At 44.3% G+C, this 25,296-nt stretch overlaps 1 protein-coding gene across 1 annotated transcript; it reads right to left on the reverse strand.

The window, feature by feature from the left end:
- Positions 1–14,978: 14,978 nt before the first annotated feature.
- Positions 14,979–24,601, reverse strand: ADAMTS1 (ADAM metallopeptidase with thrombospondin type 1 motif 1). Its single transcript, XM_088481638.1, has 9 exons — positions 23,777–24,601; positions 22,416–22,762; positions 22,002–22,134; positions 21,423–21,590; positions 20,729–21,015; positions 19,921–20,107; positions 19,648–19,823; positions 18,235–18,410; positions 14,979–17,153 (listed from the first exon to the last, which is right to left on the reverse strand). Exons 1-9 carry the CDS (start codon positions 24,354–24,356, stop codon positions 16,418–16,420), a joined length of 2,790 nt encoding a protein of 929 aa, XP_088337764.1. The 5' UTR covers positions 24,357–24,601; the 3' UTR covers positions 14,979–16,417.
- Positions 24,602–25,296: the final 695 nt, after the last annotated feature.

Consider the following 25,296-nt stretch of genomic DNA (forward strand, 5'->3'; position numbering starts at 1 on the left):
CCAAGCCCTGGGGTCTTGCAGTGTCAAAGCCCAGGTATAGTTCTTCCAATGTTAGTGCATAGGTACTAACATATATATGTAGTAATCACAATTTGTACATGAGGCATCGGATACACAGCAGGACACCGACATGCGTTTCGTTGTGGCTTTTAACCTTGGCAGTGCCGAATCAGGCACAGACGCTCATATCCAATTTGGCCTAATATGTAAATTTTGCTTCACGGGTCCGGGTACGCTGTGTGACAACGATTGGTGGGTCAGTGTCAGACAGATTCACCGGGTTTCAGCCGACTCTGCAACAACATATGCTGGTGAGCAGCCGTTTGTTGTGATGCATAATCGGCGGTTACCAGTGTGTGGCTCTCTGTACCGGTGGTCCCTGGGATAGGTGCCTCGGGTCCCAGCTCAATGTCCAGCAGCAGTGGTGGATGCACCGTCACTTGCTGCAGCGCAGGCTGAGGGGTAATAGACGGGAGCCTTCCTGTCCCCTTTTGCAGGTGTTAGTGGGGCTCCCAAGACAGAACTAATCAATGCTGCAGCAGCGGGTGTGTTGCTGCAGAGCTGCAGTGTAAGATCAGCGGTCACACCTCTCTGTGAACCACACAAGTGCTGCTGCACATGCTATAGATAGAGGAGCCCCATCAGGGCTTGGCACACGGAGGCAGGCGCCTCCATTGTCTCTGGGAGTTACGCCCCTGCCATCAATTATGATTGCTATTCCACTACTTTACGTATCAGTCATTTCCCACACCTCTTAGGTTATAAGCTCACTTGAGTAGAGACATCACTGCCTTCTGTTTCATGTACGTGTATGTTAATTATTTGTGCTATGCGCTACACTCAATGTGCAGCGCTACGTAATATTTTGGCGAATTTATAAATAAATAAAGTAAAGAAAAAAACTAAAGGGGGAGATGCACTAAGCCTTGGAGAGTGATAAAGTGGACAGTGATAAAGTACCAACCAATCAGCTCCTAACTGTCACTTTACAGGCTGTGTTTGAAAAGTGACAGTTAGGAGCTGATTGGTTGGTACTTTATCTCACTCCACTTTATCATCCTCCAAGCAGAGGCGTCTTAAGAGAGGAAGAGGCCCATGTGCACTCTCAGTGCGGGGCCCCCTCCTCTCTTCCCGGTGGCTAGCAGCCGACTGACGCGGCTGGCCAGCCACCGGAGCATTAGTAGACTCCGGGCACTAGAGTGTGTCCGGAGTCTACTGGGCATGCACAGTGTTCTGAACAGCGCTGACACCCGACGCGGGACCACGGACAGGTGAGTTTAAAATAATATGGACCCGGGGGCCCGTGTGCCCCACACACACTGCACCCATTACAGATATGGCATTGCCTCCAAGGCTTAGTGCATCATTAATTAAAGATGTAATTACCCTTTAAAACATGTTTACCACAAAGAGCTCCCTCCACCTTATAGAACATTTACATAACAAAGAAAGCTCTCTGTGTTTGCTTTATAATACTTATACAATAAGTAACTAATGCTGCTTGTGTAACACGGCAATGCAGTTAATGCAATCCTCTGTACCATCTGTGCCAGTGTGTACTACATGGGAGGGGGGCTCATCTAGAAACCAGCGAAAAGCAGAGAAAAGTTGTTGCACACAGAGGCACCTACAGATTCACTGTGCACATACAGTATAGGGGCTGATTCGTCTTTTGCTGCTGCGTGCATTAAGATTCCACCAGAACTATAGCGGGTACATTTAATATGCCTCTCTCTGCGTCCAAATTTGTTCTACAGCTCCTGTCAGTAACCATCAGGAACGCACGCGCAGTGCGACGGACAAGAAGGCAGACTGAAAAAACATTGGCCCTCATCCAGGCCCGCTTGCAAGCGCTATGCGCTTGCAAGCGGGTCGATGGTGGGGCACTGCGCATGTCTCGCACGTGCACAAGCCCCGGAGAGAGTGAGAAATTCACTCGCTCCGGGGCTCGCTGCAAACGGGGCGGCTGTCGATGTTGATCGACAGCTCGCCCCATTTTGTAGGCGGGGAGGGGGGGTGGCTGGACAAACGGAGGCGTTCCTGAAGGAACACCTGCCATTTGTGGGCAGCCCTACTGACATCACTCGTGATGTCAGTAGTGAGCTTCCGGCTCTATTAGAGCAGGAAGCCCACTGGGGCTTGTGGCAGACGAGACCCTACCACAAGGGTCTCGTCGCAAGCCCAATGGTCGCCATGGTCGCGACCATCGCGACCATCACCTGAGCGGCTCTGAATGAGGTCCATTGTCCGCTAGCTTCATCGACAACCGCATGCACCTCTGCATCAGGCAGGCCCATGAGGTGCACACCTTGTCTTGCCGAATGTAAAATAATTATTTTATACAAATGATCCTGGTAGAGAGACACAAAAGAACTCAGACATTGTCACTGGTTCAATAGATGGCTTCGCTTGCTAGCAACCAATAAGCTATCAGGTTCCAGCACTGTAATGCTGTAAACTAATATCTGATCGGTTGCTGATGGGCATTTTATGAATTAAGCCCTTTATTGTGTCGAACAAATTAATGAGAGCTCCTGTTTAACACTATTTAATGTTATCATATGCTGATATGTGAGACTCTTGGTTTTTGTATAAATGTGTATTTTCGTGTAAAATGCTAAATCTCTCCTCTGGGATGGCTGATCGTCACCACCTTAGGGCACACGCAAAACATTTTGCATGTCAATAAGGCTCTTCAAGCACCTGCTAATCAGGAAATTCCTCCCAAAATACACAGTGTCCACCCCTTGACACTAAGTAGCATATCTCATCCTGCTAATGAAAGTCATATTATATAAGGCATTTCATATGCCTGGAGTGGATTAAACTACGAAGCTGGGTCAGGATACTTCAGCATTCTGGCAATGAAAGGGTGTTTTTGTGTTGCTGGGCAGAGTTTAGTGGGTGTTTTGTTTGGTACGGAGTTAGGGATGTGATTTAGGTCTTATCTGAGTGTGTAGTTATAATTTCTACCTTTTTCTCTGGGGAATTTCCCCCCTCTCTATTTTAGTTGTCGGATTTATCGTGAGTGCAGAAAGAACGGCACCAGGGTCCGCCTGGTGGTAGTTATTGAGGTGCTCTCCCTGCCAATAAATGGGTTAGGTTGAGTTTTACTCTACTGAAGTCAATGCCATCAATGTTCCAGGGGGCCTTTTTGTGTTATTGGGAGGGCTGGTGAATATCTTCAGTTGATGGTGATGGGCTGGCAGTTGGCCCCCATCTAAACCTTGGGTTGTTGGAGATGGGATGGCAGTTGGCCTCCATATGAGCCCTGAGTTGCTGGTAATGCCCTGGCAGTTGGACCCCTCTAAACTTTGAGTTATTGGCAATGGGCCGTCAGCTGTTCCCCATCTAAGCCCGGTTTTTGTAGTTGTGGTTGCAGATAGCTTCACTGAGTTCTCACCATTCTTTTCAGCTATACCTATTCATAATTAAAGTTGACCCCGTTTTCACTGCCATTTAAATCCCTTCGGGCCTGATTGAGACGCTCGTAAGCGGCCGCTCGTTCGTTCCGAGTGATGTTTGCCCAACTGCGCATGCGTACGGATCGTAATACGCATGCGCGAACCAGTCAGTGTGGCCGAAAATCGTTTGTTCGCTAAATAGCGAATGCCTGCAATTTTGAGTGACAGGAGGCGTATGTGGGTGGTAACAGGGGAAGGTGCTTGAAAACGGGGAGTGGAAATCAGAACGCAGGCGTGCTTAAAGGCCAAAACGGGCATTTTATGGGTGTGCATAATTAATACAGCAGCGTCATTGACCACATCACTGGGTTATTTTATAGTCGGAACTGCTCGCAAGTTGGTGGTAGGAAAAACCAACCACAAGAATAGCGAGCAGTTCATACGCTGGTCGATGTACTCGATTAATCTAATAAATAGCTGACATGACGTAGGATGCGAACGGCCAGGGGGCGTAGTTATCCAAAAAACGACAGCAAGATTTGTTCGCTCGTTCAGACATGGAGGCGTGAACAGACCGCAAAGAGCGAACGGTTCATTTGAATAGCCACCCCCTTTTCCTGAACGACCGTCCGCAAATAGCGTCCGGCTCTGAATCAGGCCCTTAGTCCAGAGGTTCCCAAACTTTTTTGAATCGTGGCGCCCTATTGCATCAGATTTGTTTTCACGGCACCCCTAAGCCAGAAGTTTGTTATTAAGAAATTCAGAAAAAAATGTAGTGAAGTAGTAAAGTGAAATAAATTGTGCTTACCTCTCATCTTTAGGTTCAGTTATGTGGCGGTGGACAGGTTTGCGCTTCTGTTTGTCCACATATTTACATTACATTGACCATAAATTATGTGATTTGGTACTGGACCACCAACCTGAGGCATCCCTGCAAGTATCCCGAGGTACCCCAGGGTTTGGGAACCACTTTATTTTAGATAATTAAGGTTTCTGACAAATGCTGGATTGAGCAGGCTGACATCAGCCATCAGGGCATTTATTTTGTTTACAATTAGCTGTAAAAACTGGCATGTTAGTGTTACTTCCTAACTTTCCTAATGTAGATAGGACAGTCCCAATTTTTCCCACTGTTCCCGCCAGTTGGAACCTTTGTCCCGACTACCGTGATATTGGGAAGTATGACCTCCCACTACTGGTGTGCTAGACAATTTGTGGATCTTCTTAGATGTAGGGAAATTATATTGCTCCCAAATCTTTAGGCATTCCAGCTGGGGACGTTACACACCGTATGTAGTGTGACCATGTCCTATTTTGTGTACACTGACAATTTTCCTTGACACATCTATCCAGACCCATGAAGACTTTCTGCTGAGACGGCTGACCGAAGGGGGTGTGGTCAAATCTGTAGGCATGGTGACGCAGTATTGTGCACGCAGCCACGAAGCAAGGCATACCTCCTCCTCCACAGCTCACCGGGCCTCTTGCTGGTACCGTCAGACAATGCCAGGCCCTGGTAATTAGGAGGCCTAAGATTGATGGCACCATTGGTGCTTAATCTTGATGGTATTAAACCATTGACAGGGGAACATTGCTGAATTCACCAACTGATGGTCATTCCGCTCTATTACTCAGCAGGAAGTGGATTAAGAGGTGGGAACGGGGCTTTGTTGTTCTCATCGGGGTGGAGCTAGGCTCCACATCCCTGCATCAAGTAGAAAGAAAAAAAAAACATTGGGAGGCTCTGTAATACCATCTATCATCGGTGATTATCATAGATGGTGGTTAACCATCAATGGTCGATGGCCATCCCTACTACAGTAGCTGTAGTTCTAGCACTGGCATAATGTACATTACAAAGTTTTCTATGTAGCATTGGCATCATATCACACAGTTTCTTTTCACACAGGGCTCTATTTATTAACATTATTTTTACTAAAATAAAGTGAAAAAGGGTGTTTGCACACCCTTTTCACATTATTTTAGTATCACCTGTAGTTACTATAGGGCAATTGGAGTAGAATTAGTAAAATTCTACTCCAACCCCTAAGTATCACTTATTTTTAGTAAAGCAGATCACATTTCCCATAATTGTAATGGGAAATGTGATCCGACCATAGTTACTAAAAATAAATTGTAAAAAAATATCGGGGAAAGCCCTGTGATAATAACGCCACCTGGAGGTGGCGTTATCCAGGGTCTCCCCCGGTTACCGGGCTCCCACTCTGCTCTAACGGGGAGAGCAGAGGCGGGAGCCGGTACCAGTAATCAGCTGTGTGGTCTAAATAGACCGCAAGCTGATTGCTGTAAAAAACAGAAAAAAAAAATGAAACATTTTTTTTTTACTTGCCTGAATCCAGGGACCGGTGATTGGGCCTCCGGTGATGGCTCCTCTCCGGTCAGCTGGTCTCCCACAGTGCACTGCTGCCCGGTCATCAGGTGATCGGGCCCCAGTGCAGTATGGGAGATCACCTGATCGGGAAGCCAGGAGAAGATCACCGGAGGCCAGGAGGATGCAGGTAAGTGTAATGAAGGGAGGGGGGGTCGCGGGAGTCCGCGATCGTGGGGGCGGGGCTTAGCACCGGGGGCGGGGCTTAGCATCAGTGGGGGGGGCAGCAGCGACGGTGGGTCGGCGCATTCGCGGGATCTTAGTCGTGGTATTTTTTACGAAAATACTGCGACTAGAGAGCGGATGGGATCCGCAGGGACAGAGCTTTATCGCAAGCTCTGTCCCTGCAAGGGATTTATAGTAAATCCCTGTGATATTGCCTGAATTCGCAATGCGAATTCACTCGGTAATATCACACTACAATCCGCATTCAATATGCGGATTGTAGTAAATAGAGCCCTTAGGGGTAAATTTACTAAGAATCGCGTTGCTCCCAATGTGGCTGTGCGGGAGTGTTGACTCATCTTTTCTAAGACGGGAATTTACTATTGCCAAAACAGGAGTAATTCCCGTATCTTTAGAATTAATCACACCCTAATTCACAGTTAAAATGCGGCCGAAAACACAAATAGAAATGACAGAAGACGCGAGTCTGATTGGCTGTGACCCACATGCCTGTGACTCTACAGCACGTGCGTCACAGCCAATCAGCGGCCGCTACATGTAGAGTGGCCTCTGATAGGCTGGCGGATCGTGAGAATTTCGGAAGACTCGTGTCTTTTGTCATTCCGCGTACTACAGGTATATGTGATAGCACATACACTTATGCTTGTCCGAGCTGATGTGGGTCACTCGTTTTTCTATTCTGACACGACCCATTGGATCCTACTGGAGAAGAGAACCGAATCTACGCCAGGAGGTAGTTGAGTATTGGTTTTTTTTCACAGGTAACCCATTGGATTTCTACCTGGAGAAGGGGACATGAACATCTGGCAGTAGGCAAGTATGTGTGAGGTATGTATTCAAATTGTAAAATCTACGGTGTATGTGTCTTGTGGTATTTTTTTACAGTGGGGGTACGGGTGCCGGAGGCCTGCTGGCACTTATAGTTCTACTTGGCATAGGGCAGGCATGCTGGCACCTGTAATTCCACAGTAAAAAACAATAGTTTAACTCTATTTTCAGCATTTTTACCCCTGCACCCACCGGCCAGAGGTGCAGGGAAGAGCCCTGGGCTTCAGCCTGGGGTGTTCAAAAGAGGGAGGACCCCATTATACGGGGTTCCAACCTCCCCTGAGATCCCCGGTTTGGGCTGACCAGCTTGGGGTGATAATGCTTTGGCCGGGGTGACCAGGTGAATGGGTCCCCTGGCTGTGGCATTACACCCCAGGTAGAATTGAGTCCAGTGCTGGTTTTAAAAATAGGGGGAACCCTACGCATTCCCCCCTACTTTTAAAACCAGAACTGGCTCAGCAGCCTAGTGCTGGTTCTTAATATAGAGGGGAACCCTAATCATTTCCTCCCCCTCATATTTTAAGAACCAGAACTGGGTCAGGAGCCCGGGGCTGGTTATACTTTTGGGGCGGGCACCCCACGTCATTGTTTTTTAACATTTAACCCTTTATTACACTTATACACACACAAGCAGCCTTCACATATCTCACTGATATGTGCAGGCTGCTTGTTCGGGAGGGAAACACAGGTAGGACTCACGCGGATTAAACATGGGCAGTAACAATCAAATACACCATCGGAAAACACGATCCTGACAAACACGGGAGCTAGGTAAATACCTGATTTAAAAAAAACCTCCCGATTTTGATCTTTCCTATCCGTGTTTAAAAAACGGATCAACTCGGGACTAATACGATTCTTAGTAAATTTACCCCCTAAACTGGGTTTAGGCAACTCTAGTCTCTCCTGTTGTTGTGGCAATGGTAGGAGTCTAATTGCAGCTGCTATTTAGCCATACACTACTTGTGCTGCCCTCATAATTCCACAAATTGCAAAAAAAATTTTTAAAAGCCTGAACTTTCACGTACTGAACACATGGTGGCGGACAAAGTGGATTATTAAACCCTACAGGTTTTAAAACGTTTCTCTGATTTTTTTTTTTTGAGAACATAAATACATACTCTTCACACATCCTTCTGGATTTCCGAAGCTTTCATTTCATTTCAACCATTTGCATTGCTTTGAAGGCCTATAAGCCAGGCATGTGATGAGAGACCTTCTTCGTCATGGACAAGTGACATGACAAATTGAGAGCTTCTTGGGGACGTGAAACTCGCCACATCTCTCCCCTTTTCATATGATAATGCTGCTGCCTGAACCATTGACCAGGGGAGATTTAAAACAGTTTTTAGTCATTCAGAGAGACAAGAAAGAAACCACCATGTGTGGTCACTCTGCTGAGGCCGTAACTCCCTTTGGTGTCAGAGAGGCCTTTATAGGAGAGCTGAGCGTGACCCACCGATTTGTAATGGAGCAGAACGTGGTTAGTCTTACTTCCCTGGTCTAATCTGCAGGACTGACAGCAATTATATAATAACAGGAGTGTTGTTATAGATAGACACAAGGGTGCCCAAGTAGGAATTCTGAGAAAACTATCAAAGTATAACATATAAATTGTTAATCAGCGTTCATAAATATTTGGTTCAGTGTTTATATAGCTTACGTGTGCATAGTACGGCTGCACATGGACTGTTTACATTGCTGTACAGAGCTCTGGTAACTATCAAAGTCTTAGTGCCAATGACAAACTCACCATTCTGTACAAATAGGGCCCGACCAGCTGACTGGAGCCTGGTATAGAATCCCATCAGCTAAAAGGAACAGATTAAATTGTCTTCTTCTTCTTATTATTATTATTTTAAAGGGAGGACTAGGATTTGTGAGTGTCATACGCACACACACAGTCACATGTACACGCACAGTCACACAGACACACACAACACACAGTCACACACACATATACACTCACAAACAGTCACACACACACAGACACAACACATACACACAATCACACATAGCAACACACATGCACGCACACACACAGTCACACACATACACATGCACGCACACACACGCACAGGCACACAGACACACACATACGCTCACACGCACGCACACACATAGTCACATGTACACGCACAGTCACACAGACACACACAACACACAGTCACACACACACATATACACACACATAGTCACACACAGTCACACACACACAGACACAATGCACACACAGTCACACACACGCACGCACACATACACATAGTCATACAACACACACGCAATCACACAGATAAATGCACACACACTGTCACACATACGCACACATACGTACACACACACAGTCACTCAATACACACAATCACACAGACACACAAAACACACAGACACATACATACACAGACACACACTCACGCACACACAAACCACACAACACACAGTCACACATACACACAGTCACAGACACACATAATCACACAGACATACAAAACACACAGACACACACACAGACCACACAACACACACAGTCTGATGTGGCCTCTTTATAGAACTCTTTCCATAATGGATTGTATTTTCTTTCTGGCAAAATATCAATTTTGACTTAATGAGCATACCACGTTACAGAGCTCTCCTGCCAGAAGTTTGCTTAATACATTGTGTGAAAGGACGCTGGGATTGTATCCATTAACAGTGTGAAATATAACGTGGTGTGATTTGTGTATAGATATATGTATAGATCACCATTATTTTGGGTCATTACACTAAGATAAACATTGATTTTTTTGAAAGGAAATGGAGTTTTCATAGATGTAGTATTTCAGTTTGAGTTAAAGACTGTTCCACTTTCATCGGATTGATTGCTCTTGGTTAAAGCACTTTGGGCACCATTTATAAATGCAGCATATCCCCTTTAGCGCTCGCTAAAAGGGTCATGACATCCTTTCTGTATTTAACAAACAGCGGTAATCTAAGATCACCACTGTCTGTCACAACATCGTTCTCACCAAATTTAGATGGCAAGAGCGATGCATTGATGGCAATGGGGACATGGCACTGCCCTTCCGACTTCAGCGAAGACTTCCAGGCACTGCTGGGTCCCCGTGTCATGCACATACACAGAGGGACCGTTGCGCCTGCACATTACATAGGAGCCCGTCGCTGGCAGCGTCAGGCTGCCAGCAGGTGAACGGAGGACTTCGCGTTTGAGGAGGACTTCGCTGGACTTCGCCGGAGGGGTAAGTATTGATAAATACCAGTGGCATTTTCGTTTCTATCACAGTGATACTAAATGAAAAATGCCACTGGTGTTTTGCTTAGTTAGTAAATGGGGCTGACAATCTGCTTACTAAGTTCTTTTTACTAATATTGTCCAGCGAAAACTGTGACAGTTCCAGGGGCGTCTTAAGAGAGGAGGGGACCCGTGTGCATTACCCGTCCAGGGCTCCCCCTCACTCCCCGGCTGCCGGCAGCCGACTGATGCGGCTGGCCAGCCACCTCAGCATCAGTAGACTCTGGGCAACAGAGTCTACTGCGCATGTGCATATCGTCTCACTGTGCTGAGACACCCGACGCGGGACCTCGGCGAGGTAAGTTTTTGATAATATGGGTACGGGATGTGCCTGTGTGCACCGCACACCCTGCACCCATTATAGATACGCCCCTGGACAGTTCTCACTCAGTGTTATATTTAGATAAATGGAATTTACTGCACAAACAAATCATTTCCTTTGTTTCCTGAACATTTATATAAATATAAAATAAAAATGAACTATTTATAAATAATGTTTATTCTTCCTTTATTAGCTGAGTACTGTAGTGAGAGTAAAGCGCTCTCTCTAAATACAAAAGTCTAGCAGTATAAATTTCTGCAGATCTAAAGCCGTACTATTATTATTATTATACTCTATAATTTATATAGAGCCAACATTTTGTAGTTTTTAATCATCCACATTAGTGGATACCACAATGGAAACGCAGGGGCGTCTTAAGAGAGGAGGGGGTCTGTGTGCATTTCCCGTGCCGGGCCCCCTTCTTTCTCCCCGGTGGCAGGCACTGATGCGGCTGGTTGGCCACTGCAGAGTCAGTAGCCTCTGGGCGGCGGCCATTTTCCGGTGATCTGTGCAGCGCTGACACCCAACGCTGGACCACGGACAGGTGAGTTTTAGACAATATGGGTGCAGGGTGTCCGGTGCGGGTCCCCTCTGGACCTGGGGGCCCATGTGCACCGCACACCCTGCACCCATTATAGATACTCCCCTGATGGTACTTACAGTTTAAGGGTGGCTAGCAGGTATTATTCATCACTGCATATCGCAACGATACTTAATGTATTACCGCCGCTATTTACAATGTCAGCCCTGGCAACCCCCCATCCTTCTGCGCAAAATAATTTTCCTTTTGATGAAAATAGTGAGGCCCGGGGCATATTTATCAAATTAATTTGGGCGGGAAAGCCCCCCAAAACAGAGTATGCACAAAAATAAATTATCCCCAGCACGTATGAAGGGGTGGCCACAGAAGAGATCAAAGATATTTGTCGGGGTTCCTCTATTTTAGCTTGCAAAAGCACCCCCTATACTGCAGGTTTCTATGGGCGTACCCTGCACCAGAAAGCTTAGCTTTCCAGAACGTGGCCCCGATCGCTAACTCTATATTTAGATGGCGTCTGCCATTGTACCTAGGCTATGGGCTACATTTTACAACATTTCCCAGGTGAAAGATCTGGGGGATGAATTTCCACTATGCGCAACTATTGGTGCACGCACACATTGATGTGACCAGCGGGACCTGTACGGTAGCGCTGGACCCCATGTAGAAAGGTAAGTAACCTCATCCTGCGATAATGTCATTAAGTTTGCCTTCCCCTTAGAGGTCTAATGTGATGGCTGGAAGTGGCGGTAATTAAAATTAAGGCCAGAGATATCTCTGGTTTCTCCAGTGTTGACCCTTTAATAAATTAGGCGAAGTACTGCAGTAGCCATGCTCTGGGGAATACAGCTGCTAACCACAGATTTTTGGCTGTTTGTAGTTCAATAAATAGAGCCATAAATTTCTCATCCACCCACAAACACTAGGGTGAGTGTTGCCAAAAGCTAATTAACCCGCCAGTATATTGTTGAACTTTGGACGGCAACCGGAATAGTGCTGATCACCTTACCAACCATGGGGGAGATAAAATGGTTGCTCATAGCAGCCAATCAGCTTCGAGCTGTCATTTTATAGACTGTGCTAGATAACTGAAAGTTAGAAGCTGATTGGTTGCTATGAGCAACTTCTCCACATTCTCTCTCTCCAAGGCTTGATACATCTCCCCCCATGAGTAGTACAGTTACCATCGTGATTAGAGGGGGAAGAGGGGGTTACTTTTGTAACAAATACAATGCCAAGCCTATCCTGGATCTAGGCATATATTTGTATGCTTTTATATTCAATATCAAAAAACATTTATGCCAGGTGCCAGCATCAGTTACTCAGGGGCGTATCTATAATGGTGCAAGGTGTGCTGTGCACATGGGTCCCCGGGTCCAGGGAGGGCCAGCACCCCACACCCTGCACCCATATTATCTAAAGCCTCTCCGAGGCCCCACGTTGGATGTCTCAGCGCTCATCAAAATGCCGGAAAATGGCCGTCGCAGCCATTTTTCCGGTATTTTGCGCATGCGCAGTGAGGAAATCGCTGGTAAAATGGTGGCCACATTATTTCCCCGGCGATCTGCACATGTGCAGTAGACTCTAGTGCCCAGAGTCTACTAATGCTGCGGTTGCTGGCCGCCGGGGAGAGAGGAGGGAGCACGGGCAGGGGATACACATGGGCCCCCTCCTCTCTTAAGACGCCCTGCAGTTACTATCAATCACAAAACCATAATCCCTTCAAAGTTAAGAGAATCCGGGAAGGTTCATACACACCATTGTCCAATAGAGAAATGTAGGTTTCAAAGGGGGAGACGTATCAAACCTTCAAAGGGTGTAGAAGTGGACAAATGTGGAAGTTGCCCACAGCAACCAATTAGATTACAGCTATCATTTATCTAGCACATGATAGGTATAGCAGAAGCTGACTGGTTGCTATGGGGAACTTCTCAACACTTTAGAAGGTTGTATATATCTCCCCCTATGATATTAACTATAAGACTAGGTTTAGCTGAGTGGAACTTGTAGTACCACTAGCAGTGGTGACCACGTTTTGCCTGCTTCTGGTTCATAGAAATTGCAATTATAGAATACAATCATAGAATGATGCAAATAAATGGGGTCCTGTTTTTTTTACCTTAAGTTGTGAGGGTGGCAGTGCTGCACTTACTAATTGTGATAAAACATCATCTCTACGTGCTCTTATGTACAGTAGCACCATCACACAAATAAGTGATGTAAAAGGAGTGGATCTAAAAAAAAGAAACTTTTTCTGTGAACTTTATATGCCTTATATTACTAGGGGTACATTACGTGAAAATGAAATATATAGATCCGCATTAAACAGTCTTTGAAAGCGTATGTTGACCATCTGAATTTCAGAAGCAGTGACACTTATCATCCGTAATTGCAGCCTTGTTATCTTTTTACTGTGCACATATGTTGATGTTGGAAGCATATTGAAACATTCTCCAGTAAAAAAAAATAGATCATGCCTCAGGTATGTCTATGACATAAGGGGGAAAAAATTCTAACCTTAAATAGACCGTAAGCTCTCACGAGCAGGGCCCTCTTCCTTCTTGCGGTTTTCCTTCCCTCACTTCTACCAATAATCTTCTCCCCACTGCCTACAACAGCACCAAACCTTTGAGTTTGGCTGTCACGTTGCTGATTTGGGTATTATAACTGCTGATGCAGCATCGTCTATAAACCTTTGTGAGTGTTTATACCATTCCTGTCTATGTACATTGTAAGATGCTGCAGACACCTTGTGGCTCCATTTAAATAAAGGATAATAATAAAAAGGGTAGATTTACTAATAAAGGAGCAATGGAACCTCTTGCATATAGCAACCAATCAAAAGCTAGCTAACACTTATCCACAACATAATACAGTAAGAGGAGGCGCTGTCAGGAGTGGTTTGATCAAGCAGCTGCCAAAAGGAGATAGTTAGTCCCCTGATAAGAATGAATAAGAAACAACTAAAGCAGCGCTAACAATAATGACATGTCTCTAAGCATGATACAGACATCACTCTGCTTGTCTCCGTTGCACTGACCAGCTAACCAGTCCCGGGACCTGTGGATTCACACAGTGGGACTTGGTCCATTATTGTCATCACCCACCAGTGTGCACTGGAAATAACATCACCAAGGACCGCCTCGAGGCGTGAAGTCAATACGTGGGACTTGGTCCACCTTTGAAATCGCCCAGCTGTGGCTATCGACAACAGCGCAACCAGAAAATACCTCTAGATACCTGGGACTGTTTTCATTTAAACCATCACAAGCCAAACTGTCTGCTGGTGAATGCGACGAACTGGTAATATAGATCTAATTTTCGCACTGGAGTTCTAAGTATATATTGAACTTGGTCTGGTGCACAACAGACGTTGCCTATAAAGGGTGTCTTCTTCTGCTCAAAGAGCTTTTTATTGAGACATGCATGTCTATTACTGATCATCATCTGTGCCTATATTCAATCATTCACATTGTTAATGGATTATGTAATGAGCTTTAACTTGATTTGCTTTATTAAATGTGTTTTTACTTTTTTATCTTAGCGCTGCTCTAGTTGATTCTTATTAATTTATCCTCAACACTCTACAGAATGATATCCAGATGAATGGTTGCTACTGGCAACACCTTTTTTTTTTTTTTCCTGAAAATTCACCCCCCTTAAACTGAATCCCACCATGTGACTTTTTTAAAGGTTCTCTCCCCATTCAGAAATGGAATCTCGATCCTCTTCTGTGCACCAGGTAGGAGCTGTTAGTAAAATTGTACAGTGGTGCATGGGAGGAAAAAAAAAAAACAGCTGTTCCACGCACCTCCAAGTTATTTGGCTGGAGCTCAATAAAAAGAGTTGACACTCTGCCGGTGTCTCATTGTATTCTCAAATGCCAAAGCAAATAAGAGTGTAGGAGCGTACACAAGCCGGGTACTTAGTCATGCTATGCAAACTCACCCAGGTTCCTGGCTGAAATATTTACATTTGTTTTGTCATTTCAAATCAAGAAGGCAAACGAGGTAGTCAGAGAATTTCACTGAGTTCTTTTAATATTTCTAGTTACATATAATAATGCATAAATACTCTTTTCTTCGTTATAGAAAGCGATAACTTTAAATATAATCAGACCGGATGTACAAAAATAAATAGGTATATAATGTGTCATTAAAACGGTCCCTTCGTGGAAGGGGTTGAAGCAAATACTTATAAAGTATACCTTTTGTATATATATATATATATGTATGTATATATACACAATAAAGTCATATTCTCCAATTCGGTTCTAGATAAATTGACACAAGACAGTTGGCCAACAGCTGTGGATGGACCTGCTATCCCCAGGACTGTCTACCAAATGTATTTCTGTATTGCATAATTTGAATATGCAATATATATATTTCTATATTTACTTCTATACACATATACAAGAATCTCATACACTATACTGGCCTAAATTTATCCCCCCACCCCAGCCCCCATCATCTATGTTATTGGCTTTTGTTAGGAGCTCATTTGTACCCAGACAGTGGACTGCTCTAGAACATTTCCATCTGGTTGTCTGCATAGTTTCCTTGAGGATGATATCACTATAATACACAAGAGATGCTAATATAGGTATAACCTCCAATAAATAATAATATCTGTACCAACTGAGTTATCACATCAGCATTCATTAGCAGAACTTGCGTATTATAAAGAATAACGCAACCCCTAATATAAATTATTGCAATATAGGAAGTCACGTTTCAGTTCTGACTGATATAAAAGCATGAAGCATCCATCCACATGGTTTCATATGGTTACGGGACATGTTGGTGACTTCTAATATCCTTATAATTTACAATAGGGGGTACATTGTCCCATATATCATTCATATATTTGAATGTCAAATTAGTGGGTCATAATACAATAAAAATTTGGTCCACCTAACTTGCATACCTCGTATAAATGAGAATATGTCTTTATTTCTCTAAAAAAAAATATATATATATTTATATACTGTAATGCGTTAGCAGCCATAGTGAACTATACTGAAGATCCTTATCTGCTCTTGGTTTTGTCCTCCTTAACTGAGGTAGGGTTACCCTGACCAAGGACAAATATTTAAAAACCATGTGAACTCCCCTTTAGAAAAGGTCAACAATAATTGGCTTATGATCCTTCAGGAGCCTGAGTGGTGGTAATATCTAACATGACCACTATCTACAGGGCTCTGTAGCTTTTCCGAACCTGTAACAGACTCTATGGTTGAAGAGGTTAATGCCCCAAAAAGATGAAGGACTTGGTGACACCTATTTGCCATTCTTTCAAACCTACATGTGTTATTCAAACTGATGGTCCAACCCAACCAGCAGATACTTTCCATCCTCCGACTCGTACGTTCAACAAACACGTTCTACCTGACCATCTGCTAACATCATGTTCATTTTTTTCTTGCTACAACCTAGTAATAATCTGAGTCAGATGCTGTTTAACTGCAGATGGAGATTGTGCAAAAGTCTATTAAATGTTTAGGCTTCTTCGAGAGATCACAGTTGTCTTGAGGCAAGTTACTGCCCTTGTAGGACACACATTTTAAGAGCCTCTTTCGGAAACCCTTTCCGCAGGTCTTAGAACAGGAAGACCATTCTCCTAGCTGCCACTGGGGACAGGGAATGTCCGCACATGACCGGACATCGTCTGGCTTGAGCTCATTACGACAGTCTTTTGAAGATTGACCCCTCAAGTCTTTGCACTCTACTGATCTTCTCTGCCAACCTAAACCACAAGTCTTTGAGCATTCACCCCATTCTCCTATGACCCATTCTGAGAGAATTGTCTCTTGTATAGCATTGAAAGATTCTTTCCTCTTATTTGAAGCCTTTTCTGGTTGAGCCGGTTTCTTGACAAAGTAAATGTACTTGATTTTCAGTCTCTGCGAATCTCCCACCGTGAGGACCTGAATGGTAAGCGGTTCCTTCAGTGGCTTAAAGCTGCGGATTCTTTCGAGTGAAGCGGTTGAACCACTGTATGTCAAAAAGTTGCCACTGTAGGAAATATCTTGTTCCAGTGTGGACAATGTATAATCACCATTGAGGATATAGGTGCCGTCGGCTGCCTTGATAGCTAAAAAGCTGCCGTCTTGCATGGAACCCCTGTTGTTGCGCTGTTTGATTTCAATGTTTGTTGCGCCAGCAGGAATTGTTACGACATCATGATACCCAGGCCTGTAGAAAAAAAATGAAAAGCACAACATCAGACAAATGAGACACGTTACTATAAAACATTGTTAAGGAAAAAATATATATACACCCCAAAACCAAAATGAATTCCAAAAAGAGAGCACTGTAAAAAAATGCAACTGAAATCCAAGAAAAGAGCGATACAGACATTACAATGGGCAGACTAGATGACCCGGTCTACCGGTCTGATGCCTGACGCTAAAGGACATGATTCAGAGGTGCACACTAACTGCACACAATTGGCCGATGTTGGAAGTATCCCGCATGTGTCCCGATGGTTACTGCAGGGAGACGCTGAACAAATTTGGGGTTGGATTTCAACTGGCGTAACTGGGAGGTAACAGGGAGGTGGCTAGCCAGACGTGGATGTGTCGCTGACAGCGACTAAATATGTAGTAGCGCTGGCACGAGACGCCATGTTCAGATGGAGAAATTGCACCTGCGATAGGGCTAGTGCAAGCTTCGATGGCGTGACCGATGGTGCACAGAGACGGATTAGCGCAGCTGCAAGTGGGCCTCTCAGTATCCTTGGAATCGGTTGCGGCATTAGCATAACCGCGTCTGCGTGCACCCCTGGATCGGGCCCTATGTTTCCACTTTATAATACTTCAGTAGTCAGCAAGTTCTTTATTTCATTTGGCCTCAATGCTTCCATATTACAATTCTGCTAACAGACAGATTAGGAAGCACTTAATGGGTAACAGATTAAATGGACTTTTGTCCTTTGAATCAGTCAAACTGTAAACGTGTATAAAATAAAATTACACCCAACCCTCACATTTTGTCAAAAGCCTCTTTGATTGATTCTACGTTAAAGAGCCTCTCAGCTACGCCATTATTTATGATCTCGCTAAGAACGATACAAGTCATTAATACAGCCGTAAAGTTAGATAGGAGCATGACAAATGAAGGCAATCAATAGTTGACCTTAATAGACCTACTATGTGTGATAGAGAATTAGGCTGTAAGCTTTAAAGGGTCAGGGACTGATGTGTGACAAATATTCATTATACAGCGCTGCATTATATGGGGGTGCTAAGTTAATCAATGCAAATGACTAACATACCGTATTTTTGTAAAAGTTCCAGATATTTTCTTGCACGTGGATCCATTTCCACCACAGACTCCACATTTGTCAAACTTCTTGCTGGAACCAATTACTCGGTCACAACCCGCCTTAACACACTGCCCTTGTATGCAGACGGAGGTTGAGTCTGGGCTACATGAAGTACCATCAGCGACCTGTACAAGACCAGAGAAGGACAAAACTCAGCAGACAGAACACTCTGTACATCTACTTATGTATAGCCTGCTAACACTCCTCAGGGGAGATTTATCAAACCTCCTGAATAGGAAAAGCTGAAGTGTTCTCCATAGGAAGCAATGACATTCTAGCTATCATTGTATAGAATATAGAAGGTAAATTATAGCTAGAATCTGATTGGTTGCTTCGGCAAAATCTCCACTTGTACTCTTTAGGATGTTTGATAAATCTCCCCTGAGCTACTGTTAGTTGACATCAGACTCTTCTCCTGAAAGACCTCATATTGCCAAATAAAAATAGGGAACGTGCACAGATGTGCACTAACCTATAACAACCAATCAAATGTTGCATTGTTACAGCACTTGTCCAGTCTGCTATTCCATTGACTTTCAAAGTGGCCTTTAATGACCTATAAGCAGACATTATACGGACACTTTTACCTGATAAATGCTGGCCCGTATAAAGATTTTTGGCTCTGGATTGTCAAGGAATTCCCTAGACCAGTGGTTCTCAAACTCAGTCCTCAAGACCCCACACAGTTCACGTTTTGCAGGTCACCCAGCTGGTGCACAGGTGTATTCTTTCCTCACTGACACATTTTAAAAGATCCACAGGTGGAGCTAATTATTTCACTTGTAATTCTGTGAAGAGGCAAGGAAACATGCACTGTTTGGGGCCCTGAGGACAGAGTTTGAGAACCTGTGCCCTAGAGTATGGGTTCATGACTTGTAGATCAATGCCCAAAACATGGGTTGCTACTGAGTGTTACTGAGTTTGTCTCTCTATAACTTTTTGCAAATAAACAGTGTACTACCAACCCCCCTTATATTTAGTACGTGTGACAGGTCTTTAAATAGACGACCCATTAAGAGCAACTCATGTAAGAAGAGTTCTAGATGAACAATGAGAAAAACCCCAAGATGATTATTAGTTTGTAAGGGAAAGGGATACTAGTGTACACAAATTAATTAGAATACTCTAGTCTATCACTATAAACCTACTTGAAATATTGATAGTGAAGTACGATGGCTTTAAAGGTGGCGATTGAAACAGAATGAGCATTTTAAAACAAAAAAGGGGCGTTCTCTTTAGTCAGTCCTGTTCAGTAATACAATATTGCTGATTCATTTCATTGTGACTCAGAGTCCTGCAGTTTACACTGGTGCAGGATGAAAACATACTAAAAGAAGATCATTTGGAATGTAAGAAACATACCCTGGGATTCAGCACGAAGAAAAACCCAGTCCCCTTAGCGCGACACACAAGCTTGCAGCGGTCTTTTGGACGGACTCCTGCAAATTTCGGGGTCCATTCCACAGCAGGTCCACTGTCCGTTGCAGACTTGGATAGGTCGTTGTGAGCTTCACATTGCTCTTCTCGGAATGTCTTGCCTGGGAGGGGGGGATAAGAAGATGTTAGAGAATTAATGCCATGTTTTATTACCATACGGTCTTCGGATTTCCTACACCTCATTCCAGAGCCACTCACCATTGATGTCAGGGCACTCTCCAGTGTTGCAAGAGCGGTATTGGACCCGCTTGCCTTCACAGTATTTGCCTCCATCTTTTGGCACTGGGTTGTTGCATTCCCGGAGAGAATACTGCACGCCGCCCCCACAAGTTCTAGAGCACTCTCCCCACTGGCCCCAGGGTCCCCAAGCACCATTTACGGGTGTCTGGAATTATAGAAAAAAAAAGGAATAAAATTAATACACAACAGCAAATCCATTTAAAGGTATTTCATGCAACAATAACGATCGCATTAAAAACATTGCTACATACTCAGGGGGACATGTATCAAGCCTTGGAGAGAGTGGTGTAGTTGCCCAAAATAACCAATCAGCATCTAACTATCATTTCAAAGACTGTACTAGATAAATGACAAAAGCTGATTGGTTGCTTTGGGTAACTACACTATGTTTCACCATGGGATGATACCTCTACCCCACAATCTTACATGATCGCATATGAAGGAAGCACTATTCTGTGGAAGATGTCCACACAGCTGAAATATTTCATCCAATTATGCAGTTGAAATGAAGGAAGTTGAAGTTTGTTTATTTTATAGATGACAAGCCGAGAGACAATCTAAAGTCATTTTCCGGTCTTGGCTGCTAACCACAAGGCATTACAATACTATATTTATAGCCACGAAGACTGACAATGGAATTCGTGGCTATGAAAACCTGAGAGACAAAGTGATGTAATCCCCAAATTAATATGGAGTTGCCCAAGAGACGGAAACTAAATTTACTATCGAAGAACAAAAAGAGGACATCAAAGAACGTGAACTCTACCTCATAGTGTTTTTTGTCCGTCTGCTCTACGCACTTCCCATTTAAACACCATTTCCCTTCCCCGCAAGTGGTCCCATCGGCCCAGGGGAAGTGTTTGGTTTGGCACACGAGCAGTCCTCCAGAGATTCCGGTGCACCATAAGGTCGTACACGTGCTGGCAATGTCTGGACAATGTCTGGATTCCTCTCCAAAAGTAAATTGGCACTGCTTATTGGCATCGTACAGCGTACCAGGAAGATCTGATGGAAGCTGGATGGGTCTGCTAGGCTTGTCCAATAAGCACTCCCCTAAGCAAGGCAAAAAAAAAAATGTTTGAGCGCAATCACTGTTTTCAGGGAACACGCTCTCACACAGCTTGTGACATCTCACTTGTCAACATGCCCAGACAATTTTGCGTAACTACAGGAAGATCTTTTTGAAGGGGTGTGGGGTGGGAGGGACAAACTGTAAAATGTAGGCTTTTAGATGCAATAAGTATTAGGTGGCCCTTATAAGGACAGTTGTAAAAAAAGAAAAGTATATTAGTATTCACTAGCTTTCTTTTTATCTATATTGTAGTTGAGATCCAGCTTTGGACAGCATCCAGTTTGCTGGATTAGACACCTGTATCAGGTGTCTAATCCAGGTGGAACTAAGCTTCTTTAAACTACATTGAGCTAACGCGTTTCATGAATTCAGACAAACTTATGCTTACCATGCCCATTGTCCAAGAAAGAGGTGATCATATAGGCGCTACAAGGAGACCATGGCTCCTGTCTGTCCAGATTGGAAAGCATATAGGCCATCATGTGAGAATCTTGATTAGCCGCATTGTAGCTGGAGCAGTGCTTTGCTTCATCGTGTGGCATATTGAACACATGACCTAAAAACAGATATTTGTTTTTTGTAAAATATGCAAGATATTTGTTTTTTTACTTTTTTCAAAAGAGTGGAACTATTCTTAATCTGCTTGAAATGCATTTTGCAATCCTTGTATAAACTCTACAACGTACTTGAGGAAAGGCTTCAGTACAGACAGGGTCAATATCAAGTATTGCAAAGATCCCAAGTGTCCTGAGTGTTTCCTCATCATAAAATTTTGGCACAGTTTTCACTCGTTTCTACAGCAGCTGAGCATTAAACCCTCAGTCCGCCCATCTGGAGTCTCTAAGTCAACATTAAATTCAGCATTTCCTTCCTGAGAGGTTTATGTACAGTATGAGTGTAAACTATAACCTTGGAATTGAAGCAAACCCTAGTCTTAACCTGGTGCTGAGTAGAGTTAGAGACATACCTAGCTCATGAGCCGTCGTGAAAGCCGCTTGCAAGCCATCGTCTTCAATGATCGAACAACTGCGACTCGGATCACAAACAGTGCCGACATCAGCCATTCCAAGGGTGCTACATGTCTGAGCTCCACAAAGATCCTTAAAAAAACAAAATAAAAAAAAACATCAGTTTCAATATTAATTAGATCAAGGACAAAACTTTGGCAGTAAATGCTAAACTCTGGCTCATGGCCCCCGGCTGGAGCAAATGCAAATGTCTGAGATCATAGGAAGATTTTTTTTTCTCTCTTTTTTTAGAGTTAGAATTTTTTCTTTAAGGCTAATTCTGACCATGTTGTCACAAGAATATGCAGCAAGCGGTCGCCTGATTAACGCTGATGCAGTGTCAGTGTGATGGGTTGGGCGTCACAGCCACTCACCTGTCTTGTAAACAGAATTGCTGTGTCATAGTGTTCCGCGTGCCGATCGCTAGCCGGGTTGTGCTGTTTCTGCCAGCTGCAGAAGTTTCTCAAAGTTAGGGCAGCATTGGATGTCACCTCGGGTCCATTCTGTTCATCGTAGATGACTAGTATCTTCACAACCACTAGGCTGATTGAGTTACGGATGCTGGGATGCTTGTACAGCTTAGCAGCAACTGACATTAGAGTGAGGAGGTAGTGTTTTAAGTTGCTCCCATGAAATTCAGCCATAGATTGGTCTGCCACAAGCATGGTCTCCACATATCGTGGGCTGGAGACAAACCTCTTCTTGCGGGAGTTTCCCGATCCTGCAAGGAAGAACAAGCAGGAACAAACAATGAATCGGTTTGTCGCTTATTTTTAGAGGTACAGGTATTCTAAAATATAACATTTTGAAATCAATTTACATTGGTTGAGCTTTTCAAGCGGTAAACTGCCCTAATTTCAAAAATGCTTAAGTCATTTTTGGCCAGCCACAGCAGATATGAGTCACCTTCTATTTTCTTTTTTCAGGAGTAAATGTTAGATCACTCGCTTCCACGTTGTGATTCCTGCCAAATGACCGACTGCATCTCTGACCCTGAAACCACAGCACCTCCCCAGGAGATTGTACCCTTGTTCTGACAGTCAGCCACTGTCACCAGTTGTCATAGCTCCATTAGCTATAGGTAACCCAACCAGGGCATACATTTAATACCATTTTTTAAATTAAATGTATGCAGACCAAAGGCTTTAATTAGCATATTTTATGTATACATCGTTAACGCCCTTAGCATTATTTTTTTTTTATTATCAATGGAAATTTTTACCCGAATTCTGCAACACAGTAGAAGAGGAAAGTAAAGTATAATTATTTCCATAAAGCTGTGCAAGCACAGGCATGCCCAATTTCTGAAATGATATCATTCCTAACTATGTATTGTTTAACTAGTTAGATTCCAAACTCTATACAAGTTCCATGCCAAGAGGCTCAGATGGAGGTCAGTGAAGCAATAGGTGGCACAACCCTGAGCTTGGCTCACTGGCAAAAGGATAGGGCATACTACCCTGCAGATCCTTTGGCCTTAAAATAAACAGTGAAGGAAATGATTATCAGGTGTTGTGTATTAACAAATATTATTTAAAGGTTATATATATATATATATATATATATATATATATATATATATATATATATATATTGCACTCATGGATTTTTTCCTATTGCACCTGACATTAATACAAATTTTGGAGTGTTCTGCAAAGTCATTTTCTGAGGGCTGAATGACAAATGCAGGGGCCCGTCTTACAGAAATTGGGTGAGTGCACAGTCAGTGTCATACCTGGTGGTGTCATGGTTTTTGGGGATTGCAACTCCTCAGATTCCAACTGCTGGAGGGTTATATCTGTCACTCCACACTTGGCCTTGGCACGGCTGCGTTTGCTGACCAGATGCAGAACCAGTGGTCTGGAAGGGTTGGCAGAAGCAGCTACTATCAGTGTGTGATTACTGGGCTGGATGAAGTACTCTTCACCGCGGTGATAAAATGCGCCCCTGATCCCAGCGCACAGACTCAGAGCTGCACTGCTCGCCGGGTCCCCATTGACAGTGCCAGAGTAAAAGCAGTCAGCCAGGTCAGCCTGAGTCTCTGCTACTTCTTCTCCATTCGACTTTGGGCGACCCACATATTGCAAAGTAAAGTCCTGTGCAAGGAAGCTGGGGTCAGGCTCTAACTCCAGGGTCAGGGCTTCTCCAAATGCATCCAGGCGGTACACCACCTTTCCATCCTTGGATGGTCCCTGCTCGCCATTAACTTCCACCCTGACAGGGGCCACCAGCTCTTCTTCTACTGACACAGCTACAGCAATCCGGGCATAGACCAGGGCTGCCATACAGGGCAGCAGGTAGAGCACACACTTCATCCTTGGCACAGTTAGGGAACAAGTCAGGGCGCAGTAGCTCCGTGCGTAATGCTGCGCTCAGTGCAGGTGACTGGGAGCTGGAAGAAGTTGGAGCTGTGGGTATTTAGCAGTAGTAGGTAGTAGAGACTCTGCAGCAGATTCCTGTCCCTCTGCTAGCAATTGCCCTGGAGATTTTTCTTTACGCCTTGCAGAGCCCGTGCGTCAAAGCTCAGTGGCAAGCTCCCTCTGATCCACTCTGGGGCATGGCTGGGGGATTTGTGCAGGAGCCTGACACCCTGTGCGGGAATTTATGGGGCTTGTCCTGTGAGCCCTCCCCCCGAGCCTTTGAAGTGAGCGTGATCTCATCTCGTGCGTAGTCCTTAGGAGGAACAAAAACCCTTCCTTATGCTGGAGCATGGCCAAAATCATCAATCATGGGGACGGGAGGGGGGGAGACGGGAAAGCAGCTGCTGGACTAGCCTGGAAATCTGCAGCAGGAGCACGTCTTCACGGTGACATTGCATCCAGACTGTGAGCATATGCGCCCTCAGCTACGTCAAACTGCACTTTGCGCGCAGTGCAAGAGAACTGCGTCAGTCACAGGAGAGCTGAAACGTGACTAGCTCCCTTGTTTGGTGGTTTTTAGGAGCTATTCTGCTGTGGTGGAACTACAAATCCCTGCATCCATAACAGCTGGAGGAAACCTCAGGTTACCAAAGTATATAATATATTGTGATCACTTTAATACTGGTTCCCTTCCCTGCCACATACAATGCAAGACCTATTTCAGTGGGGTGACATACATGCAGGGCAGGTCCTCAGCTAAGCTGTTTTTTTTTTTTGCACTGTTAAAAAAAATGTAATAACCTTGGAATAATAATAAAAGTCATTATGTTATACTACCAAGGACTTTTGCACACTTTGGGGCTTACTGGGAATATCTGTTTGTGGCTGGAAGTCA

This window comes from Taudactylus pleione, unplaced genomic scaffold (assembly GCF_031769625.1).
Source record: "Taudactylus pleione unplaced genomic scaffold, aTauple2 ptg000276l, whole genome shotgun sequence".
Taxonomy (NCBI): Eukaryota; Metazoa; Chordata; class Amphibia; order Anura; family Myobatrachidae; genus Taudactylus; species Taudactylus pleione.

Excerpts from the sequence above, each read along its gene's own strand:
- ADAMTS1 (XM_088481638.1), bottom strand. The coding sequence starts at position 24,356 with ATGAAGTGTGTGCTCTACCTGCTGCCCTGTATGGCAGCCCTGGTCTAT. Across the intron at positions 20,108-20,728 it reads CGGACAAAAAACACTATGAG|ACACCCGTAAATGGTGCTTG; the intron begins GTAGAGTTCACG and ends CTATAATTCCAG. Across the intron at positions 18,411-19,647 it reads TCTTCGTGCTGAATCCCAGG|GTCGCTGATGGTACTTCATG; the intron begins GTATGTTTCTTA and ends GGTCTTGTACAG.